General features: G+C 42.0%; 1 protein-coding gene across 3 annotated transcripts in view; it reads left to right on the top strand.

Moving 5' to 3' along the window:
• The window catches only part of RND1 (Rho family GTPase 1), a 31,872-nt gene extending 12,459 nt beyond the window's left edge, over positions 1–19,413 (top strand). Inside the window, exons 1-5 of one of the 3 annotated variants that reach the window (XM_075852197.1) lie at positions 10,381–10,580; positions 11,991–12,078; positions 17,389–17,498; positions 17,633–17,767; positions 18,181–19,413. In XM_075852197.1, coding sequence (XP_075708312.1) covers positions 10,461–10,580; positions 11,991–12,078; positions 17,389–17,498; positions 17,633–17,767; positions 18,181–18,426 — 699 coding nt within the window. In that variant the 5' untranslated portion in view covers positions 10,381–10,460 and the 3' untranslated portion in view covers positions 18,427–19,413. Of the gene's footprint in view, positions 1–10,380; positions 10,581–11,784; positions 12,079–17,388; positions 17,499–17,632; positions 17,768–18,180 lie in introns of those variants that run through there. The other 2 variants (XM_075852198.1, XM_075852199.1) reach the window with 2 other exon arrangements.
• The last annotated feature ends 5,885 nt before the right edge of the window (positions 19,414–25,298 follow it).

The raw sequence follows: 25,298 nt of genomic DNA on the forward strand, positions 1-25,298 counted from the left end.
TGAAAACACTGCGTGTGAACATACCCTAAGAATCTCTTCTGCACCTAGAAATCATCTTCAGCGTACTTCTTGAAGAGGTCAACATCAATCAAAAACATGGATACCAAGTGTTGTACGAGTCGTGTCTACAGTTGTGCCAATGCTAGTGGCTGGCAGGGAATCTGCTTACATAGAAAGCAATCTAAGCAGGTTCATCTTTACAGCAGCTAGAATGAATGTGACTAGTGTCTCAACCTGCTCCCTCCTCATATCATATTCAGTCCAAAATATTAGCAGGTGATGTATATCACACAGTGCAATATCTCCCTGTGCTCACACTTTGTTTCAGATTTAGATTCATGTGGATTCTTTATAAGGAAAATCTATGGTCAAAATCAAAACTCTTCTTCTCTTATCAATTTTTTTTAACCTATGTCAGACAGTTCTGATCCTGATATCCTCCTCTTCTTTTTGTCACTGTCTAGGAAGTATGTTTGTTACAGCAGCCATGTATAGTAGCTATAGAGCTGTAATCTTGCCACAGGGTCACATTATCTATGTCTATAGGTGCACGTAGAGTAGTCATCCATTAGTCAGCCAACCATAACCACTGATCAGTAAAGATAATAATTTACAACCAGTGGAAGTGCACAGAACTCGGAGCCTTAGGCTACATTCACACGAGCGTATCAGATTAACGCACGTGAAAAACGCACGTGAATCTGGTCCGTGTGTGTTGCGTTATGCATCAGTGTGCGTTGCGAGTGGCATGCATTATTCACGCGCTCGCAAAGCACATCTTTTTTTTTAATTATTATTTTCAATTGAATTGATGCGCAAATCACGCACTGCACACGGGTGTGCATCCGTGTACGGTGCATGATTTTCACCCACCCATTGACTTCAATGGGCGCGTAGGTGCGTGAAAACGCACCAATATAGGACATGCAGTGAGTTTCATGCAGCGGACTCTCGCTGCGTGAAAACTCACGAATGTGTGAATGGCCCCATTGAAATCAATGGGTCCGCGTGCTGTGCGTGATTTCCATGCGCAGCACACGGATGTTATTCACGTTCGTGTGAATGGGCCCTAAAGGGGGACCCAAAAAGGGCCCTCTGACCCATATAAGGAGACGAGTACTATGAATGATATGTGATAGTACAGGGGCCCTGTTTGCATTAATGCCTAGTTACACTCCTGATAAGGGATTTACATTAGTGTTGCAAATATCTCTCATTGTATTCTTCTTTAAAAACCAGTGTCCCAACAGTGACACATATCAGAACGCTAGTCTTATTGGGAACATATCTGTACTTCTATTGTGAGATTATAACTAGTGTTACACTAGGCACACATGGTCAGATTCTGCTTCAGGCCTCATGTCTAGAGTGTGTATGGCGGCAGACTTGATCTCTACAGCTCCTTACTATGGTGCTATAGGCACCGTATTATAGAGATATTATCCCTAAGCAATGCTTCCAGGGACAAATACCTCCATAGTAAGGAATCTAATAGAACATGCCACCATTTCTTTGTCAGATTCTGTATTAATCAGACATGAAATCTCTGTATGCCTTCATATAAAATCAGAGGCATATGAAGGTACAGGATAGACTTCCATGGGTGCCTTAGTACATCTGTGTAGAATTCAGAGCTTGTACGGAGCCGTAATACTGTCATGTGCATGAGGACTAATAGAGCCTGTTCCTGCAGACAGAAGATGACTTCACAATATACCAAAATTCAATGACCATGTGACCACGCCTCCACTATCATTAAAGGGGTTTTCCAGCCACTAAAAATTGATGGCCTATCCTCAGGATGGGCCATCAGTAGCTGATGGGTCGGGGTCCGACTCCCACCGATCAGCTGTTTTGAAGAGGCCGTAGCGCTCGTACATAACTATGATGCTAGGGGTCCGGCTCCCTGCAGTGTGTTCGGTTCGGGACTTGCGGCCGAAATACGTTCCGTCCATTACGGACGTAACATGCTCGTGTGAACCCAGCCTAAGAGTATAAGTTGGCAGACCTGGGGGCCTTCATTAGGCCCCCAGGCTGCCATGTCAACCATCGGCACCCCACACTAGTTCCGATCCCGGCTATTACAGCAGAGTGTCAGCTATAATATATAGCTGACAACCGCTGCTGATGGTGCGTACTCAACTTCTTTGCCCGCATCATCACCATGGTGTAACTGTATAGAGATTTGCAGGAACCTATCGCTGACAGTGTCGTATATATACGGCGGATGTTGGAAAGGGGTTAAATAATTCTGTCATCAACCATTTATTAAATATAATCACCGTGTGGGGAGCCTTTGCTAATGCACAGCACACTATGGTTACTGCCTTATTCTGAGGCTGGAGAACCTGGTGCTTGTTAAAGAGGCTCTGTCACCAGATTATCAAATCCCTATCTCCTATTGCATGTGATTGGCACTGCAATGTAGATAACATCAATGGGAAGAAGGAAAGAGGCTGGCACTACCAAAACCGCACAGTCGGAATAGGAGTTGAAATATGGCTTGCTTACTGTTGGATGATTGCAGGTAAATTGCCACGGAGTTGCTCTTCGAAAGAATAGCACAAAAAGCTGGATATATATATAGAGGAATGATCGAGGCACTCACCGAAACTGGCAAAAAATTCGTTCTTTATTACAAAAGAGGATCTAGGTCAGGATGTGGAAATGCCTACGGCCGTTTCACGTGCTGGTACACGCTTTCTCAAGGCCCTAGCGTCACTTCCTTGAGAAAGCGTGTACCAGCACGTGAAACGGCCGTAGGCATTTCCACATCCTGACCTAGATCCTCTTTTGTAATAAAGAACGAATTTTTTGCCAGTTTCGGTGAGTGCCTCGATCATTCCTCTATATATATAATGTAGATAACGTTAACATTTTTTTTTTTTTTTTGAAAAGCGATCATTTTTGGCCAAGTTATGAGCAATTTTATATTTATGCAAATGAGCCTTTCTAATGGACAACTGGACGTGTTTTCTCTTATTTCCAACTGGGCGTTTTCTCTTATTTCCAACTGGGCGTGTATTGTGTTTTTAGCAACTGGGCGTGTTTACTTCTTTCACTGCACAATCACACTGGGCTGTGGATCATGCTGGGCTGGAACAATGAGAAGTGTATAACGCTGATTAGTCACTGATTGGTCAGCCTCATACACTTCTCTGTACAACACCCAGTTGGTAAAAAGTAAAAACACGCCCAGTTGTCCATTGAGAAACTCATTAGCATAAATCTAAACTAGCTCATAACTTGCTAAAAAATGATTGTTTTTCAAAATAAAAACCACTGTTGTTATCTACATTATAGCGCTGATCAGATTATGTAGGAGATAGGGCACTTATAATCTGGTGACAGAGCCTCTTTAACCTGTCTTTCCCATTTCTGTAGAGAAGATGGGAGTGTGAGGATCAAGGGGGTACCTGTGGACAAGGGAAATCCTGTACTGGGGATATTTTTATTTTATCATACGTTTAGATATTAGATTGTATACATTATATATAACTATTTACTTTAAGATATGTCATGTTTTGTAAACATTAATGATCTATGTATTATTATGCTGAGACAATGACCAGAGTGACCGATACCAAATCTGCTGCCAGTTCTAGACTTTGAGGCTGGATCTATAAAGAAGTACAAACAATGTTGTAGAGATAAGTGCATCGTCTCCACACTTGTTAAATCTTTTCTAGCAAACATGATGAATCAGAGACAAATGAGTTAATAGTTGTTCCGGGAATATTCACAAGAATTATTTTCTCATCTCTCGCCTTACAGGAAGTCAAACGGGAAACTCTCAGATGAGGTGTTTTCAAACTACTTTTAATTTCCATCCTTGTGAAAGTCCCAAATGCCCAGAATGTTCCAGAGGCAACATCAAGGACTCTGTGCCAAGTTATACGGGAAAGTTCTGACTGTGTACATACACTGAAGAGCTGCAGGCCTGCAGCCAGGGAGAATTGCTGGTGTTCCACTACTATTTTTATCTGCGTACCTAGGTGTGTGTGTGTGTGTGTGTGTGTGTGTGTGTGTGTGTGTGTGTGTGTGTGTGTGTGTGTGTATTTTATTTATATATATATATATATATATATATATATATATATATATATATACACACAAACAGAAATAAGCAGCACTCAAAGTATAATTCCGAAATGGTAGCGTGTGCAGGCAGGTAATCCTGATCCAAGGATTACAGATAAATGTAGAAGAAATCCCACAGAACTCCAACGTAGAAAAGCAAGTGATTTATTCAGTCAACACAAGCTGCAACGTTTCCGTCCTGCTATATATCTTTTTCAAGCAAATATATATTTATGTTATATGTCAATATATAGATGTAATGGGGTTGAGTTTATCGTTTAACACAACTTCTGTATTCTGATCTGTATTTCACACAACTGTAGATAATTTTACTAAACACTGAGGACCGCATAATATGGGAACAGGTCCATTCTCCTATTACCCAAAAGGGTACAAAAAATATTGTGCCGTTTGGCTAGTAAGAGTATTCAAAGAATAGACAGGACTCCTAGTTATGAGTCTGGTGTATACATAACAGGATAGCTCTACTCATGAATACACTGGACATAACTATGAGTTTGGTGTATTCTTTGAATGCTTTGAAATATCAGCCAAACGGCATAATATATTTAGGGGACATTTTGGCTAATAGAAGAGTGGACCTGTCCCTGTACAATGCTGCCCTTATATAGGATACCATAGTGTGATGACAAATCCCCTTTAAGAGGCTCTGTCACCAGATTTTGCAACCCCTATCTCCTATTGCAGCAGATCGGCGCTGCAATGTAGATTACAGTAACGTTTTTATTTTTAAAAAACGAGCATTTTTGGCCAAGTTATGACCATTTTTGTATTTATGCAAATGAGGCTTGCAAAAGTCCAAGTGACGACACAGCATGATCTCTCGAGAACACGCTGTCTGCCCTGCCAGAAGCTGGGCGTTCTGAAGAGAAGTGGATGATACTTCTCGTCAGAACGCCCAGCTAGTAAAAGTAGTAAAAACGCCCCGATGTACGCACATAATACACGCCCACTTGGACTTTTACTTTAAACACGCCCACTTGGACTTTTGCAAGCCTCATTTGCATAAATACAAAAATGGTCATAACTTGGCCAAAAATGCTCGTTTTTTAAAAATAAAAACGTTACTGTAATCTACATTGCAGCGCCTATCTGCTGCAATAGCGGATAGGGGTTGCAAAATCTGGTGACAGAGCCTCTTTAAGCATGCACATGTCTATCGTAATTCGAAAGCTCCATCTGCTGATGCCACTCTACCCGTTCCCACAGCAAACCTTTAGAGAAAGATAAGCAAAACATTAGTTATTCAATACTCTTTGCTCTCATGCCAGTGATCAGCGACCACCTACACACTACATCACTTTTGTAACACATAAGGTGACCACTGTGGTCCTCATAAGAGTGCGTGGTCACCTCAATGAGTCAGCCAGTCAAAAGTAATGAGGAGGTTTAAGTGACACCCTTAGGGTATGTTCACACTGAGTTTTTTGCAGGCAGTAAATTCTGCCTCAAAATTCCGTTCGGAATTTTGAGGCAGATATTGATGTGCCTGCACGCCGTTTTTCGTAGAGTTTTTTGCCCGCGGCCATTGAGTGCCGATGGGCAAAAACGCAGCGAAATACGCTTTCTTGATGTCAATGGGAGGTCAGAGACTTAAAAGCCCGAAGATAGGGCATGTCGCTTCTTTTTCCCGCAAGACTATTTTTCCGCTTGCGGTAAAAAATATGCCTCCACCTCCCAATGAAATCAATGGGAGGCATTTTCATCCGTTTTTTTGCGTGTTTTCCGATGCAGTTTCCACGTCAAAAAACATGTAGAAAAAAATCTGTGTGAACTGGACCTTAGACCGGGAAGGGGGAGTATTGTAAGGCAGGGATCGGAGATAACTCCGGACATTTAATCACTTAGATGCCACGGTCAATAGTGACCGCAGCATCTGAGCCGTTAGAAAGAGGTTGCATTGCCCCCCCCCCACAACGTGATCGCAGTTTGTCGATGGTTGTCATGGCCTGAAAGCCCCCAGGACTGTCATCTTGGTCCACCTATTGGTCCCGGCCCGAAGCAGGGCTTAAAAGGAACCGGTCATGTTGAAGATGCAGTTTAATCTCCAGGCAGCATGTTACACAGCAAGAGCAGCTGAGCAGATTGGTATATTTTTGTGGGAAAATATTCAGTATAGCTTTTGATTTATTGATCTGAATCCCTGCTCTTTCTATGCTTAGGAGTCCAGTGGGCCGTCCTACTTAATGATTAACAGTATTCCCTATATGAGTGTGCACACAGATATAACTGTCAATCACTGAGTAGGACCACCCACTGGACTCCTAATCTCAGAATGTGCCGAGGTTTAAATCAATTAATTATAAGTTATACTGAAGCTTTTCCTACAAATATATATATAGATATATATATAGATATATCTCAATCTGCTCAGCTCCTCCTGCTCTATATCATGCTGCCTGTAGATTGGACTGCATTTTCAGCATGACAGATTCCATTTAATAGGAGAGCGGTAAAAGTACGATTGCATATTTAAGTCTCCTTGTTGGACTAAAAAGAAAATTAACAAATAGCTCAAGTTTCTACTAAGATAAGAAAAAATCTTAAAACTTAAAAAAATAACCTTTTCCCCCCCAAATTGATGTAAAATATAAACACCATTAATATTGTCACATCTGTAAATGTCCAAACTTTTCTAGCATTATTTATCCCACACGGTGATTGCCGTAACAAAAAATACTAAAACTGTTATTTTTATGTCCTCATTTTTCCACAACAAAATAAAATAAAAAGTGAAAAAAGTCATATGCACCCCAAAAATGGTACAAATAAAAAATGCAGCTCGGCCTGTAAAAATAAGCTGTACCATCGACAAAAAATTAAAACACTTAGGGCACGTTCAGACGTGGCGGAATTGCTGTTGAATTCCGCTGCGGACAGTCCGCAGTGGAATTCTGCAGCAGCCGTTTTTTACATTTGTTTCTATACATTTTTAGGAAAGTTAGTTCAGACGTTGCAGAAAATAACTGTGCGGATTTCAGGCTGCGGTGCAGAATTTCCCCTCCGCATCATGCTCATGACGTTGCGGAGAAGAAGCGGAATTTCACTGCAGATTTCAGCCTTCGCAATGCAAAAACTGAAATCTGTGGCAAGTCCGCTGTGTTTTCTGCAATGTCTGAATTACCTGTCAAATATGCAAATGTTGGTGCAGATTCGTTGCGGAATTGCCCCAAATCTGCACCAACATTTGCAGCGGAAAAATTCCACCACGTCTGAACGTGCCCTTAGGGTCTCGGAATATGGTGACACAAAACAAATCTTTTTTTTTTTTTAACAAAAATGTTTTTATTTGGTAAAAGTGGTAAAATATTTAAAAAAAAACGATATAAATTTGGCATCGCCGTAATCGTATCGACCCACAGAATAAAGTCAACATGTCATTTTCACCACACAGTGAACGCCGTAAACGCAAAACCCAGAAAACAATTATTGCTGTTTTTTCCATTCGACCCCACAAAAAAAATAAAAAATAATTCAGTACGTTATATGGTACATCAAATGGTGCCATTGAAAACTACAACTTCCATTAAAGAACCGCTATGTCGATGAAAAAATAAAAAAGCTATGGGTCTAGGAATGTGGGGAAGAAAATATGAAAGCATGAAAAATGACTGTGGCAAAAAAGGGGTAAAAAAAAGAAAAAAAAAAGAAGGAAAATTGTAACATCAGCACAGCTTTGTTGTTTCTGTATGTGACTGCTCTATAAAATGTGGGGCACCACGTTGAGATATCGGGTACACTTTTTAACAGCTCCCCATAGGGAGCCCGTTTTGGTGCCGTAGTGCTCACTCCAGAAGAACTAGGGTTATTCCGACCGCATTGTTCTAGTGGTTATTGTTTGACATAGAGGAGAGACTCATTGTTTGCAGATGGCAGCTATTTTGTAATAACAACCTTGCCCATCTACATAAAGCCCCAACATGCCCCTCTACAGAAAATGTCACTGTGTCTCTGGTGTCTCGTAATCGTATTATAATTAAGTCCCTTTCTACTGATGACAAAATAACCACAATCGCCTATTTGTAATGCAGAGATGTAATTGTATGGAAAAACTGGTTTGCTGGCCTTCGGGCTCATACACATAAAGTAAAAAAAAAAAGGGGGTAATTTCCGTGTTGCTGATATCTTCACAGTGAGTGTACAGAAGTTACAACGCCACATCGTAAAATCGCTGATCAATGTTGTAAACTTGTCTTTAAATAACACAATTTATGGAGGAGACTTTTACATTCAGACTAATGTCCTCAAAGTCTATAGGGCTCATGCACAATGGCGTCAAGGTCGCTCACTGATGTCCTAAAAGCCCTCACAACAGGGTCAATGGAATAGGGAAAGCAAACAAGCACATGTTGTCTTAACAATCCCGTTGTAAATTTGGAGCTCGGAAACAAATCTATGTTTATGAAGGACTGTTCAGACTGAGCATATTTATTAAAGGCTTTTGTCAGGGCTTTTAAACTGACCACAAGGCTATGTGCACTTTTGAATGTATTTTTTTTTTTTTTCATTATTATTAAATCAATGTTTATTGTGTTTTTAAAAACTTTTCTAATTTTCCATATTCGGAAAAAAAAAAAGGAAGACTGGAATTGATGTCACCAGTTTGTCCCAACCCCCTGAGTAGGTCACATGATCCATAAATACAGACCGTAAAATGACGTGTCCTGAATTGGTGCGGCCCGGACACACGGATCCGTGAACATCACAGTCTTGTGCACAGGGCCATATAAATGAATGGGTCCATGTGCTATCCGTAAAATTGCGGAAAGGCCATGGACAAAAAAACTACGGTTGTGTTCTTTAGACCTTAGCCTGCCGCTCCACTGCAACTTATTGCATGCGATGTCGTGTAATGTGATCGCATACGATAAATGTGACAAAAGTTCATGCAATTTCATGTAGTATTTTCTGAACTTTTATACAATTCTATTGGATTTGCCATAGGTGTTTGGGTTCCTGTCTTTTCCATGTAACTGGCTGTTTGATCCACACCTTCCCCTGGTTCTCATGTTGAAATTTTTTTTCTTAGGCCGTTCCCACGGGTCAGATACGCTGCATAAAAACTGTGCACCGTATCCGACCTGGAGCCCGCAGCACCTTCCGACTGAAAAATCGCACCACATTGTGGTGCGGTTTTTGTAACAAAATTTCTACTGCAGAGAAAAGCGCTGGGGAGAAAAAAATAGATTATACTTACCCTCTTCTCTGCGCGTAGTCCAGCCTCCTAAGATGACGGTGCAGGCCGTGTCACGCTGCAGAATTAAATTCCGCAGCTCAGGTCAATTAACGTTTACGCTGCCTTTTTTTCCCGCAACATGGGCATGGGATTTTCCCAGAATTCAGTTGCGGAAATGCTGCAGCAATTCTGCAGCATTTACATAAGCAGCAAAGTGCATGAGATTTCTGCACATTTTAGCCACACGCTGCGGAAAAAACCTGCAGGAAAGTTGTGGAGTTTTCGCATCTGCAGCTAGTCAATTTATGCTGCGGGTTCTGTGCGGAGATGCTGCGGGTTTGGCCCATAGGTTTGAATGGCGAGCATAATCTATGGGCCAAACAATTGCAATCATTTCTGCAGCCACATGCTAAGATTTATGAGATTCGGCTGCAGATTATCCGCTGTAGAAAATTCTACAGCATATCCGGCCTGTGGGAACATATCCTTATGGGGATACATTGCCCATGATATTGTATCGGTAACACAAACGTATTAGTGTGATCATTGTGAAAATGTAGTCACGTGGAACCCTGACCTTCTTATACTGTGATTGGGGGAGGGGGTTCTCACTGCAAAGGTAAGCATATTAGCCATTCAGGAGTCTAGGAAAGCTGGATGAGAGCCCCTGCTGAAGGCACAATGGCGGCGCTATTGTCACCCAGCTTTCCCCAAAAAAGATCAGAGTTCAGTCTATATTGACTCTAAGTAGTGGTTGCCTTTCATAAACCCATAGACTGTCCCTTATCCGGCGGACTGTGGCTAATATATTATAACTAATGAATAATAAACGTGGGTAGCAAGTGGCAGACATAACCGGCCATTGCCCCGGTATATGCACCTTGGCAGCCGGGCACAGCAGACATTCCATGACAATGCACATTATACCACCACATGCCTTTCTTTAGGAAACTGGGCTGCGGGTTATCACACCAAGAGGGCGTGGCGTCCCAGAGAACCGGCCGCCGATTGGGCTTAGGTCGCTGAGTGCTCACTCTGTGATTGGCCCGGAGCTGCCTATATATAAAGCAGATTGTGCCTAGAAGGCTCAGTTGCTCCGCTGGATTCTTGTTTTGGTTTTAACTGTTCGGTGCCCGGGAAACGTATTTGTAACCTCCGCGTCCTGCGATATTACTGCAATACAATGAAGGAGAGAAGGAATCCTCAGCCCGCTGTGGTCCGGTGCAAGCTGGTGCTGGTAGGAGAAGTGCACTGCGGAAAAACGGCCATGTTACAAGTGCTGGCGAAAGACTGTTACCCTGAGGTGAGTGACATGAAGGGGTCGCTATGTACGTGGGAGGGAGCTGAGCGGTATCCTCTCCAGTGCTTTGTACTGAAGCCCTTTGACCCCGGTGCCCAGGTTCCCATGTAGCCCTGTGACATTGCTGAGATGCCAGGGCACTGGGCTGTGACTGCATTATGTTCCCAGGCTCCAGAATATAGCTGCCCCTGAAATGCCAACAGATCACTGGGTCCGTATGATATTAAATAATCAGATGGCAGTGACCTGGCACCTTATGCACCATTTCTTTTAATATGGGGTATTGTTAATGCTGTGTGTGGTGTTGGCTAGAATGGTTGATCATTGGCACATAAGACCTTAAAGCTGCCCATAGATGATACTAGTATACCATGATGCCAATAATTATGTATTTCCTACTGGACCAGTTGGATAAAATCGTTTTCAGGTTCTTTAATTTGTATTAACATTTCAGTCCTAGTTGTGCCAGTCTGATGGTTCATTAGCGAAATTTGACTGGGGTGGCACAGAAAGTCCCGAGTCCTGGTGTTTATGGGACACCTGCATAATGTGCTTATCATTTATAGCTTGTAATGAGAATGATGCCATCTGTGGGCAGTTTAGTATTTAGTATATCTGACGGGCAGTGGTGTGAAGTTCTGCTTATTGTAACAAAGGATGCCTGGTGCTGGCATGAGAGAAATATTGGGGTACTGGTCTATATAGTCCGGAATCTATTGTGATCCATCCCATAATGAGATCGATGTGATGTGACTGTTTATAGTAGACAACAAATCTTAAGGAGGGGGGGGGGGTTATAAAGGTCAATTTGTCACCTTGAGAATCCAGCATCATGAGTCCTGGTATAAGGGGTACATATTGTGGGGATGGCATGAATACTGGTTGTGTATATTTTTTATATATTGTATTATCCACCAGCTTATCGTTGTGCATTGTGTGATTTTCCTGTACAATGCATCATTTGCTTGTCTTTCATCTACACAATGGTCACCATTTTCTTATCTGAATTAGGTGAAACAATTGTCCGGATGGTAGGCTGATAAGTATTTCAGTTGGCAGGAATTTGCAGAAATGCCAAGGATTGCTGAGATCTTCTTCTCTCCTGAGTTCTGAAGTCTGACTCTGGTTTTTCTCCTTTGTCTTGCTTGTCTGGATTGTCTTATTGTGTGGTGCACTTGCCTTGCGTATCAATATCTGTATGTTGCAGTGGTGCCATCTAGACACGTGTGCTTGCGTTGGCTGCAGTGGTGTCGGTGAGCTGTATTGCCCGCAGTTCCATTGTGTTGCGTAGGTGTCCACTCCCTGTGCTTGTGTTGGCTACAATGATGTCCTAGCACTGCTCTGTTGCACTGATGTATCTCTGTTGGCTGCGGTGTTGTCAGTAAGCTATATATGTGTGTCTCTTGTTTCCAGACCTATGTACCCACAGTGTTTGAAAACTACACAGCTAGCTTGGAGACGGAGGAGAATCGTGTGGAGCTCAGCTTATGGGACACATCTGGTATGTATACTGCAAGGAGCAACATAAGATTGTGTGTTCTTAATCTGTACAATAGGTCACATCATCAAAGGGGACTCCTGTCTAGTCTGCGCTGAATCTTCAGGTGTTACATGCCGCATACAGCCCACAAGAACAGATGATATTCAAGAGTCCAAATTTGTGATCTTTTTTTTTCTCTCTATTGGTTTAGACTGGGCCCACACTTGGCAGCCGACATGCGGTTTTGCCACAAATTGTCTCCGTTTTCAGCTAACGGCCGCTCAGCTTTGCAAGTAAACAGCAGTTTTACTTGCCAATCTGGGCGGCCATTAACCGTGCTGTGGCTGCGACGTGTGAACTTACCCTTTGATCTGTCCAAAAGATTTTAAAAAAAGATAAATAATTGTCATGAGCGTTACGTTTTGGTCTGACTCTTGGTTTTAACATATACAGGAAGGAAGCGGTGTAACTGCCATCTTTGTTTAGATTAACACTAGTGCGTACTAGGTGTAAATGGCCTGCTGTTGACCAACAAATCCAGGCATTGTTGGCACATTATGGTAGTAATGGGCAAATGGCCACCAAGACAGGTGCTGCTAATGTCCTCCTCAGCAGATCTTTTGTGATATTGGATCTGTTGGTTGCCGTCTTAGATATCTATTTATCCCGGCGTGCCTAGAATTGGGATTATCAGATGCTAGCCATGACCAAAGAGAAATCTTAGTTGCCCATGTGACATACCATATTAACTAGGGGCTCTACAGAGAAGCCGACGGTTTATCAATACAAGGTCAAAAGCCGCTCTTCAGAAATTTAGCTGTTCAAAAGCCTCCAGCTTCCTAGATTGACCTGTTCATATATTCACGTCCTTGTATCCAAACTCTAAATTGTTCTGTTTATTGTAGGAGTTTGGCCCAGACATGTTCCCGCATTGCCTTATCATATGCCCTGTTCATGTGCAAACCTTCCAATATTGTTAGAAAGGGAGTGGGCAAATCCTGAACAATTGGAGGTGGGAATAAACTGTAGGGTTTTTAACATTCCTTCTATATTGTACTAAGAGAAAAGGCTGTAATGAAAGGTTTATGGCGCTTCCTGCTGGGAGCCGGTTGACTGGTCTTTCAAGCCTGAAACTGCCCTGAGGACAAACTTGAATGAAAGCCACTGGTGGCCGACACCTATTGGTCATTTCCATGCTTTAAAGAGCCACGTTGTAACTGTTAATAAGGTGGAATAGCTCATTCCTTCAAGAACGTTGTTCCTAAAACACAAATCTAGTTGTTCCTTCTCTCCCTTCCTGTTTTATCGCCGTGCGATCATTGGGATGTTTTTGTTTCCATTAAAGTCACTTTAGTTTTACAACAAACATTGCAAGAAAGCGACTTTATTACGAATTCCAGATCCTTTATGTAAACATCGTTTCCTACTTTCTTCTGTCTCAATGGATGTATGGTTGCACAATGATATGAATTGGCTATACAAACTGCACCAAATGTCCCTGCCCCCTTACACTTCAGTGCCACCCTCTTCTATAGGAATATTTTAGAACGTTACTGGTAGCTCTGTAGGATCTGCACCAGTTGTAGGGTCATGTTCCCGGCCTGCCTGCCCCTTTTCTTTGTACTCTTAGTCCGTTTTATCCTATTAGCAGTATGACCCAGAGCGCGCAGTGTGGAGGTTCCTATGTATATTTGTAGTAATGTCCTTGTTATATTAAAGAAAACGTGACTTTGGTATTACAGTTGTCTTGGAGAAAATCTGTCTCCGCTCCCCTTGAAAAACATAAGACTGGATGCTATGAGCAACATCTCTTTTCCTTAGAGTTTTGCTACATAAAGTATATAGTGTATAGATGATATATAGACTGTCCTGCCGTGGAACTTTGCATTGCTGTGAACCTTTAGTTAGTGTTTCTTTATACCTCTTGTGTATTTACTATATACATCTTTTTACGGTCCGCGTCTTTAATCTTGACGTCTCTAAAGCATTTCCTTTTATTACAAGGTCTTGATTTTGGGTTTCCTCTCTAGAGGTGCAATGCTGGTGATCTGCTGGCTATTTGCTATGCACAGCCAGTCTAGTCAATGCTGCAGATCAGTGGCAGGAATCTTCTAGCCAGTGCGTGCCTCCGAATTGTACATTCAGCTACGCAGTTTCCTAAGAGCCCCAGGGGAAGGGATGCAGCAGGCACCAGCCAGTCCTTGAACAGCACACCGGCTATGCCAGGTTGCCCGCCAGGACACGGGATGGAATGACTCTTGCTGCAACTAATTAGGAAGTTGAACGTCTTATCCCTATAAATGTTCATGGTTTGGGAGGTGGGAGCACTGCTTTAGTCTTACTAGGGGGTATATAGAAGCCTTCGGCATGAACTTTGTTCCTAATATATATATGTCCTATGTGTCGGGATGTTTAATCCTGTGCATTTGGGACATTTGCCTGCTGCTATTGGGATTTGCAGTGTGACTTGAGTTTCAGATCTTTGTGTAACTTGGAAGTGTTTGCCGCTAATTCTGCTACTACTGAAACCTGCTGCCCGGTCTTCACACTACGGCTGGCGTGCACCTATACCAGTTACGTCCTTATCCTACAGATTTTTCTATTGAATGTCTTGATAGGGGACAGGAGGCTGCAGACTAACCGGATTGGTCTGGGCTTGTTGCTATGGAAACTGTTCTTCTAGTCAGGGAGGGGGTATTTGCTATTCTAAGCACGAAGCTGCTGAGCTGAAGCCTGAAAGGGAGGGTGTAGTGGGGGAAAGCTTACGGCTCGCAGCTCTCTTGCCCTATGTGTGCCTGAGGGGTGTTGTCCGGGCGTCATACCCACAAATAAACTCCATTACTTTTTCTTTTTGCTATAATTGCTACCTGCTGCGTCTGAGCAGATTGAGAAGGCACTTGTACATGTTGGCTCTCTATTGGAGTGCTTGCCTGAAAAGTCATGATGTCTCCCTCCTTTGAGGCAGTTAATAAACTGATGTGGTGTCCCAAACCTCTTCTCTTCAAGCACAGAGAGGCCGTCTCTTATAAGGGTGTAGCAGATAATGGCCTCCTCAGGGAAGGATACTTCAGTACTTGAACACATGTTCAGAGTCTAAGTAGCCAACTCGTCCCTGAAGTTCTCCAGCTCGCTGTTATTTTAACCAGTCTGGATCAAAAATCTAATAATGGTAGGAGGGAAGGAGAATGTCTTTCCCTTTGTGCGAAAGTGACTGGTAACAAAGTAATACTGCACAACCGTGGTCCCAAACTACATGTGGCGCTTCAGAAGTGGTAGGGTTCTACTTTACTTCCTAGCTCTTGACATCTGTTGGATGTCACATCTTTACTAAAACTAGACACCAGGGTCAGAACTATCTGACTTGAAGCAGACACCTAGTTAGAAGCCATATTTCTACCACTTGGTTCCATAGATCCTGGTTGGTTCAGCACTGGTGAACGGGATGGATCATCACCGCTGTACTTTTGCAAGTTGACATCTTTCACACTTAACTTTTTCTGTTTAGTTGTTTTGCTTTACAACCGATTACTAATAATTGTAATATTAATGCACTTTTAGACGTCTTTTAGTGGTCTATAAAATGCCGGCCACTTCTTCTGAAGGATATGATTTTGGGACTTGTGAATGTAGGACTGCTCCCTGCTAGTTAAATCCATAAAGTTACAAACCTTGCTTTTTGTAATCTAGTGCATAACTTGCATATCTATAACGGAAGACATATAGGATGGACTTTGTTCTTTACAGGCATTGCTATAAAAAGACCCTTAAAGAGGCTCTGTCACCAGATTTTGCAACCCCTATCTGCTATTGCAGCAGATAGGCGCTGCAATGTAGATTACAGTAACGTTTTTATTTTTAAAAAACGAGCATTTTTGGCCAAGTTATGACCATTTTTGTAGTTATGCAAATGAGGCTTGCAAAAGTCCAAGTGGGTGTGTTTAAAAGTAAAAGTCCAAGTGGGCGTGTATTATGTGCGTACATCGGGGCGTTTTTAATACTTTTACTAGCTGGGCGCTCTGAAGAGAAGTATCATCCACTTCTCTTCACAACGCCCAGCTTCTGGCAGTGCAGATCTGTGACGTCACTCACAGGTCCTGCATCGTGTCGGCACCAGAGGCTACAGTTGATTCTGCAGCAGCATCGGCGTTAGCAGGTAAGTCGATGTAGCTACTTACCTGCAAACGCTGATGCTGCTGCAGAATCAACTGTAGCCTCTGGTGCCGATGTGGCCGACACGATGCAGGACCTGTGAGTGACGTCACAGATCTGCACTGCCAGAAGCTGGGCGTTCTGAAGAGAAGTGGATGATACTTCTATACACAACGCCCAGCTAGTAAAAGTATTAAAAACGCCCCGATGTACGCACATAATACACGCCCACTTGGACTTTTACTTTTAAACACACCCACTTGGACTTTTGCAAGCCTCATTTGCATAACTACAAAAATGGTCATAACTTGGCCAAAAATGCTCGTTTTTTAAAAATAAAAACGTTACTGTAATCTACATTGCAGCGCCTATCTGCTGCAATAGCAGATAGGGGTTGCAAAATCTGGTGACAGAGCCTCTTTAAATAGGCTTTGTCACCACATTATAAGTGCCCTGTCTCCTACATAATCTGATTGGCGCTGTAATGTAGATAACAACAGTGGTTTTTATTTTGAAAAACGATCATTTTTGAGCAAGTTATGAGCTAGTTTAGATTTATTCTAATGAGTTTCTCAATGCACAACTGGGCGTGTTTTTTCTTTTTACCAACGGGGTGTTGTACAGAGGAGTGTATGAGGCTGACCAATCAGTGACTAATCAGTGTCCTACACTTCTCATTGTTCCAGCCCAGCATCATGCAGGATCATCCACAAGTGTGATTGTGCAGTGAAAGAAGTAAACACGCCCGGATGTTACAAACACAATACACGCCCAGTTGTCCATTTAGAAAGGCTCATTTGCATAAATATAAAATTGCTCATAACTTAGCCAAAAATTATCATTTTTTAAAAAAAAAAACACTTTACTGTTATCTACATTGCAGCGCCGATCACATGCAATAGGAGATAGGGGTTTGATAATCTGGTGACAGAGCCTCTTTAACCAAATAACACAAATTCCTCTAACCCATGTAGTAGGGGCCTCCTGGTAGCTATGCTATGTCTATTGTATAATAGTTTTCTGATTAAACATGGAGTTGACAGGACGGACACCTTTCCTTCTCAATATGTTGATTTTAGAAGCTAAGAAAACGAGAAACCATTTTTCTGCATTCAGTGTGAATAGCTGCAAGCGTGTGCCTAACCTTCACACCTGATGACCATTTATCTCTTCATTTGACAGGTTCCCCATATTACGATAACGTCCGTCCCCTCTGCTACAGTGACTCTGATGCCGTACTGCTCTGCTTTGATGTTAGCCGGCCAGAAAGCCTTGATAGTGCATTAAAGAAGGTATGTATCTTCAGCCATTCGTATATGAAGTACGCTAATAGTGAGGCACATATCTATACTGTTAATGTCTTTAAGGATAATATAACCTGTGCCAGAGATCATATATTTATATTGCCTTGCTGTAATCTTTTCAGTGGAAGACTGAAATTGTGGACTACTGCCCCAACACCAGAATACTACTGATAGGATGCAAAACAGACTTACGAACTGACCTCAGCACAATTATGGAGCTGTCTAACCAGAAGCAGACACCCGTGTCTTATGAACAGGTACGTAATATCAAATACATGACCTATACATAGAATCCACCACAAATGCCAATTTGTGTGGGTTAATGTGACCTGAATGCAGTTGATTTTGTAATGGTTCATAACACTGTTCCTTATTACATATGTAAACTATGTACAGACTGTACTTGGTCTGTTGCCAACTAGGATTTGTGCCAAGATCTAATAATGGGGACCTGTTTTTTAAGTCTAAATTAAAGACCTTTTATGTTCTCTCATGGCCAGATCCTCATATGTCATGGTAACCTAAAGCTTCGTTGACACTGCGCACTCGAGCTGGATTTGTAAAGTTGGTGCAGTGTTCATACCATTTTATATACAGAATAGTAAAAGGGTAATGGATAAAAGTATGGCCAATAACTGTCCACAATTTATAATATTTTCTCTATTTCCAGGGTTGTGCTGCAGCCAAACAACTAGGAGCTGAGAGCTATTTAGAGTGTTCAGCCTTCACATCAGAAAAAAGCGTTCACAGTATATTTCGCTCTGCATCCTCACTGTGTCTGTCCAAACCGACACCCCCAAACCGTAGAAGCCCCGTCCGCAGTTTATCTAAGAGACTCTTAAATCTGCCCAGCCGTTCTGAATTAATTTCTTCTACCTTCAAGAAAGAAAAGGCCAAGAGCTGTTGCCTGATGTAGGGCTGCACAACCGGCATGAAACACGGACTCTTGTATTCGACTTCGGACATTCCCCAGCGTTCTTTATCACTGGCAGAGAACGCCGGGCCCGGGGGTGAAGATCCTGAGAGCAGTAGCCTCACCCCCAGGGATTGAGCTGGCACAGAGGCTTGGAGAAGAAGGGCTGAGAAAATTTGCACAAAGACTGATTGCACCATGAAAGGTGGAGTTGGAACCTAAGTGGTGTGGTGGAGATGTCCAGAGACCACTAAAATAATAAGCTGCTTATAATAGAATGATCCCTTCCAATACCTTGGCCAACTCCCTGGACTTGCCAGAAAATTCTCATTACAGTGTTAACCCTGTGGTACTTGTGCCTGTACATTATTGTATAGGTAGCAGCTGTTGGTGAAACTGCTAGTTAAAGTAGTTTTCTTCCCTACGCTATGAGGACTGTATACATTTTGTTTTTTATTTTAATCCACTGTAAATCTGTATGTGCTTGATCTGTGACACTAATTTTATTTATTGAAAATATATGGGAGAATCAAATCTGGACTTTTTCCCTTCAGAACATCTTGGCGTGACATAAATAAAACTTTTTTTTACGGAAATATTGTAGCAATCTGATGTTAGAGTTACAAGATTACAACACTACCCACACAATTCAGGACATGTTTTTTTTATATTTTCTGTTATTTTTATTTTTTAAACGTTTCTGAAGTTTTTTTGGTTTTGCCATATTGGCTTGTTCGAGAATCTGAAATTGTACTACTTGCGTTTTATTTGTATTTCAATGAGAATGCATTGCATGAAACATCGAGTGCTCCAAGTTTAAGAAAAGCAGGGTCTTGGGGAAAACTATCCCCCCACGCTACACCCCAAGGAGAATACTTTCCAAACAAAGGGATACTTTAAGCCAGACTTGTCACCATTAGCTGCGTATTTCAATTCTGTCCATTGTCTAGATAGCAATTTGAGGCTAACTAATTAAAATATCTACCACTACGTCTCATTCTCTGGCCTTTTTTAGGGTGCAGTTACATGTGATATATGCCTTTTTTTTAAATTTATTTCTGAAGTGCAAAAATACGCTGCAGAAAATTTTACAACATAAGCCTATGGGAAACCATTTTCTGCAACGCAAGAAATTGAGAAATCCTGTCTGAGTTGTGGTATATTTTCCCCATTGGACATCGTACAGTTTCCCCGCTGCAGAATTACTAGGTAAATACGCCATGTGTGAACAAACCCTTCCATTAGTATTTGTGGATGACACTGGCAGCTTCAGACTTTTAGGGTTCTGTTAATATTTTGCAAATTGTAGAGTAAGGGCATGACCACACGTGGCGGATTTCCTCCGCAACTGTCCGCATCAATGCCGCACAGAATCTGCGTTGCAGATTCTGCTGCGGATCTGCACAAAATGTGCAGTAAATTGATGCGGACTAGCTGCTGCGGACTGCGGTAAAAGTACTTCCCTTCTCCCTATCAGTGCAGGATAGAGAGAAGGGACAGCACTTTCCCTTGTGAAAGTCAAAGAAATTCATACTTACCGCCCGTTGTCTTGGTGACGCGTCCCTCCTTCGGCATCCAGCCCGATCTCCCTGGATGACGCGGCAGTCCATGTGACCGCTGCAGCCTGTTATTAGCCTGTGATTGGCTGCAGCCGTCACTTAGACTGAAACGTCATCCTGGGAGGCCGGACTGGAGACAGAAGCAGGGAGTTCTCGGTAAGTATGAACTTCATTTTTCTTTACAGATACATGTATATTGGGATCGGTAGTCACTGTCCCGGGTGCAGAAACAGTTACTGCCGATCGCTTAACTCTTTCAGCACCCTGGACAATGACTATTTACAGACGTCTCCTAGCAACGCTCCCGTCATTACGGGAGCCCCATTGACTTCCTCAGTCTGGCTGTAGACCTAGAAATACATAGGTCCAGCCAGAATGAAGAAATGTCAAGTTAAAAAAGCAAGACGGATCCGCAGCACACATAACATGTGCATGACAGCTGCGGACTTCATTGCGGAACTTAGAATCTCCATTGAAGTCAATGGAGAAATTCCGCCATGAGTCCGCCACTGCTCCGCAACAGACAGAGCATGCTGCGGACACCAAATTCCGCTCCGCAGCCTATGCTCCGCAGCGGAATTTTACGCCTCGTCTAAACGAACACTGCTAAATTAAAGTGGAAGTCAATGGACAAACGGCTCCGCTGCGGATTAACGCTGCGGAGTGTCCGCAGCGGAATTTAAGTGATATTCCGCCACGTGTGAACCCAGCCTAACTGTTGGGTTTTGGGTAGCTGAATCTGTTAAAGGGATTGTCTCGTGGGCTTCCTCTGTCAAGAAGTCCTACTCGAGCCCTACTCTAACCATGGCATAGTGCCGCTAACGGTCTCAAAGCTCTGGTGTATTACCGGGTAGGTACATTGATTTGAATGGGTGCAGTGTAACGCTACAGTACGTTTCCCTTGCAGCGGCTGCTACAAGGAATGTGTGCCCAGCTGCAACTTCTACCAGCAATATTAGCCTTTCAGAAGCTGGACCTGTGGTGATCCACTTCATTTGAAAGTGTTGTGATGAGACCACTCTTTTTAATATACATTTTATGTAATCCTGTCACTTTTCTGATCACCTGTTGAGAAGTCCAAATGGTTATATTTAAGTTCAAATAAATGGCTCTGCATGTAAAGGTGCCCATTTACATAGCAACCATGTGCCAGCAGTGTGCGGTTTTACTGCAAATTGCCACGGATTTGCAAAGCAATTTTTGGCCTAAAACTGCTACACAAAATCTTGGCAATTCATGGTAAAACGGTGTGCGGGTTTTTTCCGCATGACACGCAGCTGCTACATGTACAGACACCCTAAAGGGGTTTTATAAATGCCTTTTAACCTGACAAACCGTAAAACAAATTGTGGAGTATAGAAGAAAAGTATAACTGCTTACCCTTCTGTGAAATGATTAAGATGCACAGCTCACTAGTCACAAGGTGACAACTGGGCAGCAGGATTAATGTATAGGGAAGGCTAGGTCCAACATCCGCTTACACATTTCAGGACACACTTGGTCATACTAGTGTAACCCCTGTTGTCTTGGCTTTCATTGTGTCTGCTGGCTGCTCAAAAAAAACAAATTGTAATATCCTTACCTTCCATCGATGCTCTGCCAATGAACACTACATGATATGTCCTAGCAGCAGGTAAATACTTTATATACATTCAAAATTTTCAGAACAATAACCTGTATGTTATGCTAGCCGGGACTACATATAGCTCCAAACCTACAAGACTCAAATACAAAAAAAAACACAAAGTTATTAATAAACTTCATGCAATTATAAAAATACACAATGACATACCCAATGGCAACGCAACAAAAGAATCCAGAAGAGTTGTAGCCGCAACTATTGTCCGTTCTACAAGATGGTCCAAAGAGTATGTATACTGAGATACCATAATAAATATTGCATAAATAATGAAAAAAATTCACTTGTAAACCCTAAATACCAATAAGGACAGGAATTTATGTGGATGTGATTGTGCAATCTGATCTATTACCCCTCTAGCACCTTAACCATGTTTTGCCACCTTCGTCGGGAAATACCAGAGGTATGAACCTTGGTATTTATATATGTGCCAAGCAAGGTCAACCATCCAATGGCGTGTGCCTTGCTTAGATCCCAATCCACACAAGCTTACAGTGGGCGTGTATCGCCACCACACGAGAATTGCACATTTACGTGACAACTTGCAGTATTGCGTGGGACCCTTCGTTATGTGCACATGTTTTAATTTCTATACCTTTATTAACAATGGACAGAAATCAATAAATAGAACATTCAAAAAGTTTGTATAATAATTTAAAATCCCCCACTAACTATATACTATTATTGGTTGTGCCCAGAGTAGTGTTGTCACTATATCAAATACTATTTTATGTGATTATAAGCATAAACCCAGTAAAGTATTATCCAGCACATAACGCTACATAAAAAAACTTTATTACATGTGTTTTTTAGGTGTAAACCTTATACAGTATTGTAATGCTCATAATTATTTGACAACAAATCTATAACTTCTCATACATTCTAAAAAGTGATTGATGTACTATGCAAATAAAATACTATAAACATGCATAAAAATATATAGAATTCATACGTGAATAGTGAAAACCAACACAATGTTTAGATTAGACAATTAACAGTGAAAAACAAATCATCATGTGCAGCAGGTCAACCAGGAGAACTGGGTATTGGTGGCGCAGGAACGGCACAGAGTCGCCAAGGTAAGTTTGTTTTAGCCATATTATATTAATAGATATTTTTAAGCCTTGTATTTGTGTTAAACACCAGCACTTCTGAATGCAGCTTAAAGTTCTGATAAACGACCTGTTTTTCTTGGATAAATGGAAGTGAGTTATGTAAATATCTTATTAGCAGGCTCTGCTTTATTTTGCAGGGCTTTTCATCCTTTTCAGTACTAGCTGCCCTTGTAGACCATCATGTGTTTATACCTTCAATTGTAACACGTGACCCATATAAAAGCATTTCACTGTAATTTGTATGTGTTGTACAGTAACAGGATCATTAATCCTTACCTAACGCTATTAGCAAATGAGTAATAAAAATCTGTTTTAATGAGCTCACCAATACCTAGTTACAACCTAATTTTAATACATTAAGAGGGCCATAGGCAATGATGGCTGGATGAATGACATGCTGGGTCCTCTGAAAACATCCGAATGCTAAGGCTGCCTAATTGTGTTAAGGGCTGTAACCCCAGCCTCCTGCACGTAAGCCGATTCTACCTTCCTCCAACCTATCCCCAGTACACCAGTTAAAGAAAATGTACAGGGTGGGCCATTTATATGGATACACCTAAATAAAATGGGAATGGTTGGTGATATTAACTTCCTGTTTGTGGCACATTAGTATATGGGAGGGGGGAAACTTTTCAAGCTGGGTGTTGACCATGGCGGCCATTTTGAAGTCGGCCATTTTGTATCCAATTTTAGTTTTTCTAATGGGAAGAGGGTCATGTGACACATCAAACTTATCGAGAATTTCATAAGAAAAACAATGGTGTGCTTGGTTTTAACGTTACTTTATTCTTTCATGAGTTATTTACAAGTTTCTGACCACTTATAAAATGTGTTCAAAGTGCTGCCCATTGTGTTGGATTGTCAATGCAACCCTCTTCTCCCACTCTTCACACACTGATAGCAACACCGCAGAAGAAATGCTAGCACAGGCTTCCAGTATCCGTAGTTTCAGTTGCTGCACATCTCGTATCTTCACAGCATAGACAATTGCCTTCAGATTACCCCAAAAATAAAAGTCTAAGGGGGTCAGATCGGGAGACCTAGGGGGCCATTCAACTGGCCCACGACGACCAATCCACTTTCCAGGAAACTGTTCATCTAGGAATGCTCGGACCTGACACCCATAATGTGGTGGTGCACCATCTTGCTGGAAAAATTCAGGGAACGTGCCAGCTTCAGTGCATAAAGAGGGAAACACATCATCATGTAGCAATTTCAGATATCCCGTGGCCTTGAGGTGACTTTTATCTTTGGGGTCATCTGAAGGCAATTGTCTATGCTGTGAAGATACGAGATGTGCAGCAACTGAAACTACGGATACTGGAAGCCTGTGCTAGCATTTCTTCTGCGGTGTTGCTATCAGTGTGTGAAGAGTGGGAGAAGAGGGTTGCATTGACAATCCAACACAATGGGCAGCACTTTGAACACATTTTATAAGTGGTCAGAAACTTGTAAATAACTCATGAAAGAATAAAGTAACGTTAAAACCAAGCACACCATTGTTTTTCTTATGAAATTCTCGATAAGTTTGATGTGTCACATGACCCTCTTCCCATTGAAAAAACTAAAGTTGGATACAAAATGTCCAACTTCAAAATGGCCGCCATGGTCAACACCCAGCTTGAAAAGTTTCCCCCCTCCCATATACTAATGTGCCACAAACAGGAAGTTAATATCACCAACCATTCCCATTTTATTTAGGTGTATCCATATAAATGGCCCACCCTGTATAACCTATATATTTTTAATAATTAAAACATGTGGAAGAAAGACGTTTCAGACATGAATATAGGAAAGGATTCTTTACAGTTCGAGTAGTCAAACTATGGAATGCCCTACCCCAAGAGGTAGTAATGGCAGATTCTGTGTCCGCATTTAAAAATGGGCTAGGCGATTATTTACTGACAAATGGCATTGAGGGTTATAATCAAGCAGTAAATGACGTGTAATTTATTGGGAAAGGTTGGACTTGATGGACCTGTGTATTTTTACAATCTTTGTAGCTATGTAAAAAAAACAAATAGATATATATTCATTTTTTTTCTAATTGTTTTTATTTTTAGATTGTAGATTTTTTTATTCTATTTTTCTGTAAGTGAATTTAACAGCATTTAGAGATATGCTTTAGGGGAGATTCACACGAACGTTGCGTATTTGCGCGCGCAAACAACGCAGCGTTTTGCGAGCGTGTCAGCAGCGTGGGCAATGCGTTTTTGAACGATGTATGCGTGTAATACGCGCGTAAGACATGCGTTTTTCCCGCGCGTGGAAAAAACGCACTCAGCTGTTCTGTTTACGCCAGGCTTCAAAAGGGCCATTAATGCAATACCCCTGCTTCATGTGTGCACCTGTGTTAATTCATGTGTGTGCTTTGGATGCAACCCACTGTTTCTACCAGTATTTTAGGGAAGTTTGTCTGCCAGACTGCATTGATGCCACCTAGCTCTCTGGCCCGTGTGCTATTAGCATGGATGATATCCCGGAGGTTTGGGCAACGAGGTAGCCCTCTACGGCCACACCGGCGGAGATCAGGTAGGATGTGGGTTCACCCAATAGTGGCCC

The sequence above is a fragment of the Rhinoderma darwinii genome, chromosome 2 (genome assembly GCF_050947455.1).
Source record: "Rhinoderma darwinii isolate aRhiDar2 chromosome 2, aRhiDar2.hap1, whole genome shotgun sequence".
NCBI classification, from domain to species: domain Eukaryota; kingdom Metazoa; phylum Chordata; class Amphibia; order Anura; family Rhinodermatidae; genus Rhinoderma; species Rhinoderma darwinii.